Source organism: Dichotomopilus funicola (genome assembly GCF_033296635.1).
Source record: "Dichotomopilus funicola strain CBS 141.50 unplaced genomic scaffold C8A04scaffold_52, whole genome shotgun sequence".
Classification (NCBI taxonomy): Eukaryota; Fungi; Ascomycota; class Sordariomycetes; order Sordariales; family Chaetomiaceae; genus Dichotomopilus; species Dichotomopilus funicola.
In genome coordinates this window covers 69,081-82,301 of record NW_026944073.1, presented here as the reverse complement: position 1 = coordinate 82,301, position 13,221 = coordinate 69,081, and the positions used below count along the sequence as shown (strand labels likewise).

General features: G+C 57.2%; 6 protein-coding genes across 6 annotated transcripts; 2 read left to right on the top strand and 4 right to left on the bottom strand.

The window, feature by feature from the left end:
- Positions 1–110: 110 nt before the first annotated feature.
- C8A04DRAFT_13761 (glycoside hydrolase) lies at positions 111–2,071 on the bottom strand (the record flags this gene model as incomplete). The annotated part of the gene is made up of 2 exons (XM_062777844.1): positions 111–254; positions 359–2,071. The coding sequence occupies 2 exons, from the start codon at positions 2,069–2,071 to the stop codon at positions 111–113; spliced, it is 1,857 nt and encodes a 618-aa protein (XP_062635219.1).
- Positions 2,072–3,007: 936 nt separating this feature from the next.
- C8A04DRAFT_38756 (small-subunit processome) lies at positions 3,008–3,914 on the top strand (the record flags this gene model as incomplete). The annotated part of the gene is made up of 2 exons (XM_062784336.1): positions 3,008–3,027; positions 3,095–3,914. 2 exons carry the CDS (start codon positions 3,008–3,010, stop codon positions 3,912–3,914), a joined length of 840 nt encoding a protein of 279 aa, XP_062635218.1.
- Positions 3,915–4,243: 329 nt separating this feature from the next.
- On the bottom strand, positions 4,244–6,457 carry C8A04DRAFT_13750 (uncharacterized protein; the record flags this gene model as incomplete). The annotated part of the gene is made up of 1 exon (XM_062777840.1): positions 4,244–6,457. The coding sequence occupies one exon, from the start codon at positions 6,455–6,457 to the stop codon at positions 4,244–4,246; it is 2,214 nt and encodes a 737-aa protein (XP_062635217.1).
- Positions 6,458–8,229: 1,772 nt separating this feature from the next.
- C8A04DRAFT_38754 (kinase-like domain-containing protein) lies at positions 8,230–10,135 on the bottom strand (the record flags this gene model as incomplete). The annotated part of the gene is made up of 3 exons (XM_062784335.1): positions 8,230–9,236; positions 9,317–9,445; positions 10,111–10,135. The coding sequence occupies 3 exons, from the start codon at positions 10,133–10,135 to the stop codon at positions 8,230–8,232; spliced, it is 1,161 nt and encodes a 386-aa protein (XP_062635216.1).
- A 204-nt stretch (positions 10,136–10,339) lies between these two features.
- On the top strand, positions 10,340–11,776 carry C8A04DRAFT_30535 (amino acid oxidase; the record flags this gene model as incomplete). The annotated part of the gene is made up of 4 exons (XM_062781415.1): positions 10,340–10,365; positions 10,425–10,570; positions 10,666–10,719; positions 10,779–11,776. 4 exons carry the CDS (start codon positions 10,340–10,342, stop codon positions 11,774–11,776), a joined length of 1,224 nt encoding a protein of 407 aa, XP_062635215.1.
- Positions 11,777–12,036: 260 nt separating this feature from the next.
- C8A04DRAFT_38752 (uncharacterized protein) lies at positions 12,037–12,672 on the bottom strand (the record flags this gene model as incomplete). The annotated part of the gene is made up of 2 exons (XM_062784334.1): positions 12,037–12,425; positions 12,486–12,672. The coding sequence occupies 2 exons, from the start codon at positions 12,670–12,672 to the stop codon at positions 12,037–12,039; spliced, it is 576 nt and encodes a 191-aa protein (XP_062635214.1).
- Between the last annotated feature and the right edge of the window lie 549 nt (positions 12,673–13,221).

The window sequence follows — 13,221 nt, the reverse complement described above, 5'->3', positions numbered from 1 at the left end:
CGCAATCCAAAATGTATATCAACGCCTTTATGCCTACCCGTTTATTTATGCATGTGATGACCTCCCATGCTATCTACCGCCTTACCTACTTATACACACGCAGTATTATATCAGTTGACCTCCTCACTCTGGCCTGGCTTCGGCAGTCGAAAAGGATGGGCCTCGGTATTAAACACATAATCATCCAAACTAATAAGCTCCGGCCCAGAGAAGATGAGATAGAAATACTTGAGCGTCTCGGCGATCCAGAAGCTCTGTTCACGGCGTTAGCTAGGTTGTCCACAAAAGCCCCCATCAAAACAAGGGAATCAAAGCAAGGGAAAGGAACAAGAAAACGAAAGAGAGAGAGAAAACCCACCTCCATAGAATCCCTCTTCCCCGTCACCCCCGTAGCCCTCACATCCTCAATCGCCGAATACGCATGTTTCGTCCGCGTCGCCTTCCGGATCGACTCAAACATCTCCCACGCCGCATCTAGCCACTCAGTCCGCCCCGTGATTCGGTACAGCACAAACACGCTTTCGATCGCCTCTGGTCGGAGGAGGTATTCGGGACTGCGTAGCGCTGCGAAGCCGCGTGGGGATGGTTGGGCGGAGTCGGAGTCGGGGTCGGAACCGGCGCGGGCGAGTTTTTCGAGCCAGAGGGTTTCGTTCCATGCGCAGGGTGGTGGGGGTCTGTCGTTTTGTTTTTCGGTTTGGCCGTCGGCTTTGCCTTTGTCCTTGCTCTCGCACGGAATCATCTCAGCAAGCTCGGGCATGACACCCGTGGGAAAGGCGGAGTAGGCCCAGGCACAGCCACGGGCCAGCTGTTCACCGATGCCGACGTGTTCTTCGTTTCCGAACAGCCGGCCACCCAGGGCAAACATGCCACCGGCGAAACAGCCGAGGTGCTGGACCTCTGGCGTCAACTCGACGATGCGGCCGTTGGAGAGCACAGTGCCGGGGAAGAGCACATCAGGAGGAGAAGCGGCCTTTGTGGGCTCGGAATCCTCCGAAGGGGGCAGCATAGGGCGGAAGAGGATGTGCCGGGCCGCGGTGTCCATAGCTTTGGTGTGCAGCTGCCCGTACGCCGGATCTCGCCCCCCGAGCAGGGCGTGCATCTTGGACAGGTACTCGTAGGCAGAGTCGGCGGAGGCACCGAGGGAGAAGGATGTCCCCGGTGCGAAGAAGCGGTTCTGCAGGTCGATAAAGATGGGCCACATGCCCGGCAAGCTGGTCTCGTTCTGGGTGCGCACCAGTTCCCGCTTGACGCCGTCGATGGCGCGGTAGTACTTGGGATCGCCCGACAGCTGCGACAGGCGGGTGAATTCGAGCGAGAGCGACCCGACCGCGGCGGAGGCTTCGTGGCCGCTGGGTTCCAGCCGGCCTTCCTTGGCTGACTGGAAGTGGAAGCGGTTGGCGGGCATGTGGTTCGGGGTGTCGAAGCCGGCGTAGAGCATGTCGCCCAGCTCGACGGCCTTGTCGAGAAGCACGTGTTCGCCGCTCAGGTCAAAGGCCGACAGCAGGCCGCCTAGGTACCGGATGTTGGTCTCGAACAGGCTGCAGTGCCAGTCTGTTGCGTTGTCCCAGTCGATGGTGGCGACATGCTGGACTGCGTCCGCAAAGTCCCTCTTCATGCCCATGATCCATAGCGTGTCGAGCGAATCCACCAGCGTGGCCCCCCACCCGGCGAAGGGGTCTACCCCAACCAGCGTCTGCGGCGAGACCTCGTCGCGGCCCCAGGCGTGCTCGCGGTATGCTCGCCACGACCTCCTGGCGGCGTGTATCACGGCGTCTCGCCGTTTCCGTTGGGTCTCGTTATGCGACCGCGTGAGCTCGTCGGGGGAGAACTGGTGTTGGATCCGGGGTAGTTGTTGAGGGTTCCCTTCCGGAAGGCCGACCATGTTGGCCTCGTCGTCCATGGGGTGTGTCCATGCCCGACTGCTCCAGTCGAAACTACTCGGGACGTACTTCAATGCCCGCCATGTCTGACCTTGGTATACATAAACAAGGTCGGTCCGGGTGAGGAACGCGTAGCTGGCGAGGAATATGGCTGCTACAAGAGCGAGTCGTTGAAACTTGCGGGCGCTCATGACAACCACGACTTGTCACTGGCCTCTACTCGCAGGTCGATCATAAGGGGGTGAGATGTGTTGATGTGTGGGTAATTAATGGTAAGTTGACGAGGCGAGGCCTTAGAAAGGACGGACGAAAAAGCACGAAGATAGGCCTAAGCGTAGTGGTTTGGTTGTCACCTGTAAACAAAGCAATTTGAAGTTCAAAGCTTCCGAGTGTTACAAGTCCTGTATGTCTTTTCAGTGTTTATCAGTCCTCAGTCTGCGTACACGAGTTTAACGTCTCGGCCAACGTCTTCATCGAGTTTTGAAAGGGGTTTGAAAGTGGAATGAGGCTTGCGCCTTGGAAAACCTGTTTTCGCTACATCGAGATCGCTTGGCAGCATGCTTCAGGGGAATGTTTTGAGCGGCCCCCAAACGGAAGCTTTCCCTGACATCTGCGGCGTTCTTGTGGACACTCGCTTCCGTCGATCGACGGGTCGGTCCAGAGGCTGTGTTCCTGTGGAGGAAATGACGGGACTCGTAATTTCGCCTGGGCGAAAATACCTTGTGAAACAAGAAACAAGGTTCGTGCTCGTACAAAACTTCCACGGACAAACCAGGGACTTGGGCGGACTGCTTCCGCGGTTAGTTTTTATTAGGTAGTTATCTGTATCTAGACGGTTACTCGTAGTGTCGTTCTGGAAGTTGAGGAGGAACATTGTAGTGTCGGCACTTGAAATGGAAATGCAGGACCAAGTTGTGCAGGAGTGCAGGTGGCAGGGGTACCCCGGAGTCTCTCTTCAAGTGGGGCCTGCTGCTAGGGTGTCCCTCTTATCAATCGCTTATCGCTGACCGAACCGCCCAAAAATTTGGGCCAAGCAACAAACTCCAAACCACCAAGATATCGTCGGTAGACCCCATCAAGTGCGACGAACTCAGTCAATTGAGTTGCGCCCACCCAAAACATCAATCATGTCGTCCCTCCGAAACAGGTACGTACATCCCATCCCCCTCCTCCTTCCCATCCGCACATAACCACTAACCCCCCTCCCCAAACAGCGTCCAACGCCGCTCCCACCGCGAGCGCGCCCAGCCCCACGAGCGCGAACGCCTCGGCATCCTCGAGAAAAAAAAAGACTACCAAAAGCGGGCCAAAGACTACGCCCAAAAAAAAGCCGTGCTCAAATCCCTGCGCCAAAAAGCCGCCGACCGCAACGAAGATGAATTCTACTTCGGCATGCTCTCGCGCCGGGGGCCCGGCTCCTCGGCCCTCACGCGGGGCAAGGGAGGCTTCACGGGTCATGTTGAGGGGGACAGGGGGAACCGGTCGATGGATGTTGATACGGTGCGGTTGTTGAAGACGCAGGATTTGGGGTATGTGAGGACGATGCGGAATGTGGCGGGGAAGGAGGTCAGGGGGTTGGAGGAGAGGTATGTTTTGGCTGGGGGGGATGTTGATGCCGTTGGTACCGGTGGTGGGGGTGATGAGGAGGAGGATGAGGATGATGATGAGGAGGACGGGATGGGTTCGAGACGACGATCGAACTCGAGCGCGCAAAAACCGAAGAAGATTGTGTTCTTCGACGGGGCAGACGAGAGGGAGCAGGCGCTGGATCGGACAGCAGCAGCGGGGGACGAAGACGAAGGGATGGGTGGGATTGAGCATGCGGACGACCAAAATGCGGCAGCAGCAGCAAAAAAAGCACAGAACTTAGAGAAGCTTGGCCGGCGGTTACAATTAGCGAGGAAAAAGCTCAAGACGCTCAAGGAGGCGGAGTATGAGCTGGAAATACAACAGGCTAAGATGGCGAAGACGGCGACGTCGGGTGGGGTTACTAAGAGCGGGCGGAGGATCAAGGTACGGGAACGGAAGAGGTAGTGAGCGGGCGGTGTACTCCGGAGTTCTGTTTTAGCCCGTCTCTGGGGTTGTTTCTTGTTTTGTTTTCCATCACGCGGGCGGTTGTCACAGTCAGTTACTTTGGAGGAGGACTTGACAGGCGGAGCAGCAAATCGATCGATACCCCAACGCCAAAAATATCATGGCCCGAAAAGAGGTATCTAATAAAAATGAAAGTGATAAAAAAGAAGAAGAAATAACAAGCAAACAAAACCCCTCCCTCCCCCAAAACCGATTCGTCTCGTCATACCCAACATGTCCCATCTTCTCATCATGATTTACACATACATGTACGTCTTCCCTTTCCCCCCCTACAACTTCCCCAAACCACAACACTTAGTCAACACCGACAAGATCCCAATAAGCGCCTTAAACACGATCGTAGCACACCACACAAAGCACTTGAACGTGACAGTGATCAACTTGACCAACGCCCGCAGCACCCCCGGCACCTTATCCTTCTCCGAGTCCTTCCCAAGGTCACTGTCCTGGCTCTCCAAGTCCAGCTCAAACGGCTCCATCTTTCTCCCGTTCTTCTTGTCCTTCTTGCTCTGCTTCTTTTGCTTCTTCTTCTTCTCCTCCTCTCCCCTTCGACTCGCCCGGCTTATCCCCCGCCAACTACTCTGGCTCTTACTCCGCCCATCTCCATTCCCACCGGCGCCACCGACGGAGTAGATACTCCCGCCCGGCGGCGGATCAAACATCTCCGCACCACCCCCGCCTAGTGAGATACCACCACCACCACCCCCTGCACTCCCATGTTTCTTCCCATCCAAATGCGCCACCATAACCAACGCAGCAACAGCCGCATCCACCAAATACACCGCCTCCACCTTCCCCGCAACCCCCGTATCAACCTCCACCCACCCCTGGCCAGTCCCATCCCGCACCAGACGCGCCAGCAACGTAGGCGACTCCAAGTGCTCAAGGGCATACTCGGTGCGCGACAGAGCCGGGTGGCGGTCAATGGCGACACAGAAGGGTACGGCCAGAGCCGGGTGGCAGAGGAAGTAGTTGGCGGAATCGGCGTCCCAGACGAGGCGGGCGGATTCGGCTTGGGCGAGGGCGACGGTGGTGAGGTCGTTGGCGCGGTCGGCTACGAGGCGGGCTGCGGCGGCGGGCCAGAGTTGGGCGATTAGGCCGTTGTTGGGGTCGTCTTGGGGGTTGGGGTCGGTGGTGGTGTTGTCGTTGTTGGATGGGTTGGGTGGGGAGGAGGAGGTTGGGAGGATAGGCGAGAGGTGGGTGGATAGGACTTCTTGCCAGTTCTTTTGGTACTTCGGCGCTGTGGTGCTCGGGGTGTAGGCGGCTGTCGTGATGACGGCCGGGTAGTTCGAGTAGCGGGACAACGACGACGAGGCGCGCGGTGATGGGGACGAGGTGCCGCTGTTTGGGCTGACTGAGAGCGCCCCCCCTGCGCCGGATGCGTTGGCCGCGGAAGACGAGGAAGTGTTAGGGGCAGGCTTGAAGGGCCTGTTTGGGTCGTAACGCGAAAGGGTGACCAGAGCCGAGGAGGAGGTCGGGTCGACGCGCAGGCAGTAGAAGGGCTGGCCAGTCGAGGAAGACAGGGTGTAGGAAGGTGGTAAATCCGGAGAAGTGGTCATCTTGAGGCAGTAGTTGCGCGAGTCGAACGAGGTGGCCTTCCACCCGTTAGTCACCTTCCACAGCCCGCGCAGCTCCTCGGTGGTGTTGACCGCTGGGGGTTCTAGGAGTTCCTGGTGGTTTCGTTGCCCCATGGCCGGAGGCCAACGGACAGCACCTGAGTTGGCCGGTTGTTGAGCACCTCCAGCCCGGGAACCTCCTCCAGGCGCATTCGATGAGGAAGCAGTCTCGGCCGCTGCCGCAGCAGCACTTCGTGGCGAATAGAGCGGCCGGCTGATAACAGACTGGGGGATGTGCGTCGGGCTCGCCTGGGTCGGATAGTAGTCCTGTTGGGCCAGCGGTACCTCGGGATTGTACTGGGGGAAGATGGACCGGATGGCCGTCTGCTCTCCGGCGGGTTGCCTCGACTGCGAAGCTGAAGCCGAAGCCGAAGCCGAAGCCGAAGTTGAGGACGGCCCCATAGTGGTGTAGGCTATTGGCGGTTTGGCAATAGAACTCCGGGATCTCTGGCTCGAGCTGCGGACAAGAGTCTGGGCTTCGGAGAAGGCGGTCTCGCATCGCTGCGGCGCGTCGGTCACCGGCTGTGAATAACAGGTTTCCACAGTAGGCTCAACCGCTGCGGGTGCCACTACAGCCGCCGCTGGCACGGTGGGTGGACCAGCAACATATTCGACGGCCGCGGCGGGTTGCCGTGGGGCTCCGTCGAGAGCATGTTGCCAGGGGTTGTTGGAGGGATTCCTCTGCCTGCCTTCTCTTGCCGATGAGTTCCGGCGGCCGGTCCGTGGAGGAGTGGCCTCGGTTGAGGACCTCGTCCGTCCTTCCTGAGGTGTGCCAGCGCGTGGCCGGCTCTGGGATCTAGACTGTGCTCTCGGCGCAGCGTTGGGGTTCGGGAAGAGGGAGAACCCCCCGGATGGTGGTGATGCCATGTCGAGTCCGGCTCCTCGTTTTTGCCGTGTCTGTGATCTGATGCGACTAGCGCTGCTGTCGCCTGCACTACCTGTTGTTCGCTTTCCTGTTTGTTCCGGGCCCGGTACTGTACTGTACCAACCGTGAAACCAGGTCGATCACTCGGGTGTAAACTCCGGCGGTATGGTGATGAAACCTGCCTTCTATTGAAGCATTGTGGTCCAGACAAGAACAAAGTGTGAAAGCCTAGCAAGGTCGTGGATGTGGTCTGCCGGTTCGACGCCAGCAGCGACAACGGCACTTGGATAATGGTATGTATAGGGTATAGGAACCAGCCCGGCAGAACCGGGCGACGACGGGGGCCAATTCATTTTATTCAAGGCGCTTCAGCTCTTTTTGGTCTTGGCCGCCTACTACCTACCTCCCTCCCCGCATCCATACTCAGGACACACACACACACACACACACAAGGCAGTCCGAGCCAAGGAACGCGAGCGCCCGCACATTGGAGCCCCCCTGTCCCTGTTCCGCGTGGATGCCATCATGTCCTGTGTATGGACTAAGAAAGCGGGAGTAAAGAGTGGGCTGGTGTCAAGGTGCATCGGATGGATGTGGTGTGGGCGAGTGGTCAACGCTTCTCAGGGTCCCGTTTGTGGTACGATTTGACGATGAACAGAGGCACGTCGTCTCTCGGCGGGCAAGTGCGTCCCGGGAAAAGGGTGGGGAGGAACCCCCGGCGGCCTATCGTGGCCCGCTCCTTCCCTACCGTGCAGCGCGCGATGGATGGTCGTCGTCCCGACTGCAGGTGAGATTCGGTAGAGTTAAGCGCCGAGCATGCTCCCAACGTAACCGAGAGAGCGCTGTGAGTGGGCAGAAGTGAAGGTGGCCGGGGGTTGCACAAGTCGAAGGCCGAAAGAGTCGCGGGAGGGGGGACGAGTTAGGCGCTGAAATCGACGGGTTGGGGAAGGTGCCCCTGTTGAACCCCTGTTCTTGACCCTTGCGACATCTCCTGCCGCCCACCAATCAGTGCCCAGATCACCTTGCAGCTTGACGCCGACCGGCTCTTGATCGCTTTCCTTGCGCTTTTTCTCATCGCCTTTCTTCCCGAGGAGGAAGCGATAACCATCAAGTCAAGCGCAAGCGGCGAGAGTCTGGAAGAGGTCGGGCGAGCTTCGAGCGGCACTTTTGCTTCCATTGTGCAACAGCACCCATGTTGGGACTAGCCTCTTTCCGTCTCTTCCCGCGTCACCTCCGTCAACGGCGCGTGTCGTGATGCTCCAAAATCCCGTACAGATTTCAGGCCACGACAACTGGCGTCTCGCGAACTCGTCGAGTCGAGCAAGTTGTTTCTCGAAACCACTTAAGCGCGATTACAGACCGCTCCCGTGGCTACGCATGGAGAAGATCGACGAGGTGACCGCCGTTGAAACGCTCCTTATTCATTGCTCGGCCGAGATACAGACCGCGCGCGCGAGCACGAGCAAGCTGTTAGGACGAGTAGTAAGAAGCCTCCGATGTTGGGTTCCCTTGAGCGTATCGCGGCGTCTTCATTGATGACTATGGCGATTCCATGTCACCCATTGAGCTTTGAGATTTCTTTACATGCTTCTTGACATCGAATGGCGTAGCCCAGCGGCACGGCTTGCCACGAGGGAGCCGCTCACTACCACGTCGCTTCGCGAGTACAACCATTGATCCGGCACCGGTTTTCGTGATACCAGGGCCGGACTTGTGTAGGGACCTAGAATTGGCTTACAACCCCGTCGCAGCTGCGAATGTCCTGGATATCGGACTAAGAAATGATATTCGATGTCCTGAAGGATTCCACACATGCAATAAAAAAGATCCCCATATAGCTATTTTCCATATTACGATCCCAAATACTGTCTATCAGCCACCGAACTGGGAACCGCCGTGGCGAAAAAGACTCCGGCAGCCACAAATACCAGTCATCCTCATCCCTAGGGGTTAGGTTGTTGGTCATCTTGACGCATTCCCAATGCTCGGGATAAAAGCCACTCGACTCCCAATCAATAATTGCAACAACGGTCCAAGAGCCTTCCTCATCCTGGCGCACCATGATATTGGCCGGCCGGATGTCTCCATGGGTGAAAACAACTTTCGTCGGGGATGTGGGCACCAAAGATCGCAGGAACTGAGTGTACATGGGCGAGGCCCATTTGGAGCCAGCAAAGATGAAATCGTCGAACTGACTGACATCCAAGATCGGCTTGGAACTGATGCGTATACCCCGTCTTGCATCTTTGCACCCTAGCCCCTCTAGCCCCCCAAGCGGCGTGTTTGGTGGAAAGGGAAGGGACCTCAGCTCGACGAGGAGCTTATCCAGCTGGGCGCTGACGGACCGTTTCTGGACGTCATCGAGTTGGGGCCACGCTTTCTCCAAGTCGAGGCCCGAGACGAAAGAGGTGAACAGCAGACCGTACTGTCGGATGCGGATCACGCCATGCAAGCGTGGCGCTGGAAAGTGCGGCAAGTGTTCCTGCAGGTAGGGGAGGGTCCGGTACTCGGCTGTGAGGTGCTCCTCGACGGTGACTTTGGCGACGATTCCATCGCTGACACGGAAGACCATGCAAGAAGCCGCCCATACGCTTTTGTAGAGTACTTCGCTTTTGTCTAATAGTTTGATGACTGCCTCGGAGAGTTGTTCATCGTCGTGTCCGAGAAGATCCTGGAGCTCGGGAGATAACTGGCGCACGATGGTTGCTGTATCGGTGGTACGAAGCTTGGAGCGGATGTCATAGTGAGGGAGCGGGAGCGGAGTTGTACTGGGTCGGGAGTCTATGAAGTACAAGTTATATGACTAGTAAGTCAGGGCCCAGGAAGGCAAGCGTGTGTTTAGTATATTGAGCAACTCCCACCTGCTTCCTTGAACGACTTGAGCTGCTGGGGATATGAAGAGGATAAAATCCCGATTAGGTCGGCCTCCGGATCCTTCCACAGCGCTTTTTCCAGGCCGAGCAGCACTTTAGCACTCGATTCCTGGGCAGCTGGCTGGCTGGGGTTGAACTCTTGGCTCCGTCCATGTCGGCCTGCAACCGTGGACCTCAAGCTGTGGGTCGAGGTGGTTTGTCAGAAAGCACTTGGGTTGGGCGATCGTGGTCCCTTTGAAGAAAGAAAGAGAATACGAAGGGTCAGCTCTGTATGAGCCAGGGTGGTCGGATCCGAGAGGGAGTATTTTCATGACCCGTGAGAGAGAATGAAGGATGGGTCAATGGATGTGCCAGCGCGCAGGCTACTGCAGCTAGGTAGACACGCTTTTGCTGCACGGAATGTGAGCGGCAACCGCTGATTGGGTTTCTCCCTAGGTATTTTCTGTTCCTTGCTGCTCTTACCGTGTATTAGTTGCGATTGCCTAGCTCGAATTTCCTCAAGCTACCATTCTTTCGAAACAAACGTCACTTGACTTACACGCCCTAAAACACTGCGAATGAAGTTGACAATCGGTATCGGCTCCGGTCGCAATTCCGGCGGAAGCCCGGAAGACAGGGGTATATCCCGGCCGGTCAATGCGGGGCCGAGTGGGTCTCACTTTTTCAGGCCCGGCTTCGGGAACGGAAGACCGCGTGGGAAGCTGATGCGGGGGTGAAGGTCGTATGGATCGTATCGTGACATTTCTGAGAAAGGAAGCTGCTGGAGAGGTAACACGACAAACCGGTGGACTCTTCTTTTAGCGCCATTTTTGGTTTGCTCGCCCCGAAGCATGGGGAAATACCCTCGCTTGATTTTGGATTTAAACTGTATTTTTAGCTGATCTACCCCTCAACGGGTGAAAGGGACTTCATGACCCGAGGCTGAGCTTTACTCCTTTTCGTTTCTGTTAACCGGTTGTCCATTTTTCGCAAATAACCCAAAAACAAAAATTACCAACTCACCTTTGTGCAATGCCGCAACACGTCGTCGTCGTCGGGTAAGTTTCGCCGAGTCTCTTCTCTCCCACACGGAATCGCCCGCTAACATCCACCACAGAGCCGGCGTCATCGGTCTCAGCAGCGCCCTCCTCCTTCAAAAGGCCGGCCATGCGGTGACCATTGTTGCCCGGGACTTTCCTGGCGCCTTTGAGGCGATGGACCCTGTGGCCAAGATCAACTACACGTCCCCGTGGGGCGGAGCCCGTGTGTATTCTCTCATCACTTCCTTATCGATGTAAAAAAAGGTGGAAAAAGGAAAACGAGGAAAAAGACGGAAAACAACTAACATGAGAACCCAGACAACCGCTGGGTCCCACCACACCCAACCCTCCCAGCCCATCTCAAACGAGAGCGTATGTTTCCAACCCCAAATACCTACCTATTTCCGTTACTGAGTCCCCTATGACTATAGATGCCTTCTCCCTCCGCACCTACGCCCACATGTCCCACCTGTACAGCACCCACCCCAACACAGCTGGCATCACCTTCCTCAAAGGCATCGAATACATCGAGCGCCCCGGCCCCGAACACCACGCTATGTCCACCGCCGAAAACCCCAACGCTCTCAACCTCCCTGGCTTCCGCCTCCTCGATCCGGCTACAGACACTTTCCCCTCCGACGGCCGAGTGACCTGGGGATGTGAGTACGACACGTGGTGTGTGAATCCCATGGTGTATTGTTCCTTTCTGCTACGGCGGTTTGTGAACCGCGGTGGGAGGCTGTTGAATCGGGAGCTGCGAAGGCCGGAGGAGGCGTTTTATTTGAGTGCGAGGGAGTTGGCGGGGAGTTTTGGGGCGCCTTCTTCTTCCTCACCAATCCCCCCGTCTTCCTATCCTACGTCCTCCCGCGGCGAAACAGAGACAGAGATACCCACCATCGCAGCAGTAATCAACGCCTCAGGCACCGGCCTGGTCCCGGACCCCTCCATGACCATAACCCGCGGCCAGACCTGTCTCGTCGCCGAGTCCTGCGACGCCACCGTCACACGGCAAAACGCCGACGGGTCCTGGACGTTCTGCGTTCCGCGCGGGTTTGACGGCGGCACGATTGTGGGCGGCACCAAGGAATTGAATAACTGGGATACGCGGCCGTCGGAGGCGGTGAGGAGGGGGTTGTTGAAACGGTTTGTGGAGACGTATCCGGGGATTTTGGAGGGTGATAACCAGGATGAGGGCCAGGGAAGAGAGAAGAAGGAAAAGAAGACGGAGTTGACGGTGGTGAGGGATATTGTTGGGAGGCGGCCAACGAGGATTGGTGGGCCGCGTATTGAGGGTGAGGTTGTGCCTGGGGCTGGGTTTGTGATGCATGCCTATGGACTGGGGGGGAGAGGGTATGAGCTGTCGTGGGGGGTTGCGGAAGCGGTTGTTGAGGGGGTGGAGAGGGGGATTCAGGAGGCGGCTAAACTATAGTGTCTCGGTGTAGAACAAACATACCATGGTCGGGTGTGATGATTAGGGGCGAGTTGAAATATCGAGCCTTCTGCTCTTCGTTTTGACTTTTTGGTCTTGATCTTCGTACATCATACATATACAGTTACCTGCACCCTCCCAGCTGAGCGCCTGTTCTGCGATTACCCTCATACAGCCAGCCTTGCCGGTACATCTTGTCCCAGTGTAGCTACCCAACCTAAGGCCATGAGTTCACCACCACCTCCCGTCACTCATGACTGTCACCTCCCCCCATCCCCCCCTTTCCCACCCTCTAAACTCCCCCCCGCAGCACCACCAGCAGCAGCACCACCACCAGAAGAAACACGATCATACCCCCCCCCAATCCTCTCCCCCCTCTTCAACTTCTCCCACTCCCTCTTCGCCTGCTCCCGATCCTTCTCCGGCAAGCCCCACCACTCCCGCAAAAAGGCCTCCTGCTCCGCCTTCCGCAGCGCCTTCCGCTCCCTTTCTTTCGCCCGCTGCATCCGCAGGGCGAACCACTCCTCGCGCGCGGCGTCGTGCTCTTCTTGTGTGGCGTGCGTCTTCATGCAGCTGTTCATGATGCGGTGGGGCGCGCGGCAGGCGAAAGGGGCGGTGAAGGTGCGGTGGAGGGCACAGTCTGCGAAGGCTAAACCGGCGAAAGTCAGTGGAGGTATATGGTAGAGAGGGTAGCCATGTATAGACGTACCTTTGATCTCCGGCCCGCATTTACTCCGCACCCGCTCGTAAAACACATCGCGCACTTGGGCCTCCTGCGACGCCGACAGCGGTAGTGGGTTGCGCGATGGCATGGGCAGCCGCGGGGCTGTTGCTGCTGCTGCTGGGTCACTCCTCCCACCACCACCACCACCGGCTCCTCCTGTTTCTGTGGCCATCGCGGCCATGCAACTGCTTTGTGGACTGCTCGATCTGGGCTGTGCTTTATTTGACGCTTGAAATACTGTTTTAGAGACGAGGTGGGTTCGATTCGGTATGAGGATTTCGAGGGAGCCCGGGGACAGCGTAAGAAGCAGCGCTGTGTGTGAGGTAGTCGTGGGGTTGTTGTGCCGGGGTGGTGATGGTCCGTCTGAAAGTTGGGATTGGAGGTTGCGGATGCGGCATTGCAGCTCTGGACCATTGGCTCGGGACACAGTGTCGAATGTTCACAAAACCGATTCTACACACTGTGATCAACACTGTACGTCCAACTGCACGTAATACATGTCATTACAATAAATCCACGTACGACACACTTTAACAATGCAAGAAACATAGCAAACACTGTCTCCAGGGTAATATTCACATAAAGCAACGCTATGCAAGGTTTTACACTCTGGACATGATTGGCATCTTCTTGTTTCCTTGCCCCCCCGTCCGTACTAACCCTCGACCTCCTACCTCCTTAGCCTACTCCTCCCTCAACCTCCCTTCCATTCCTTGGCCCT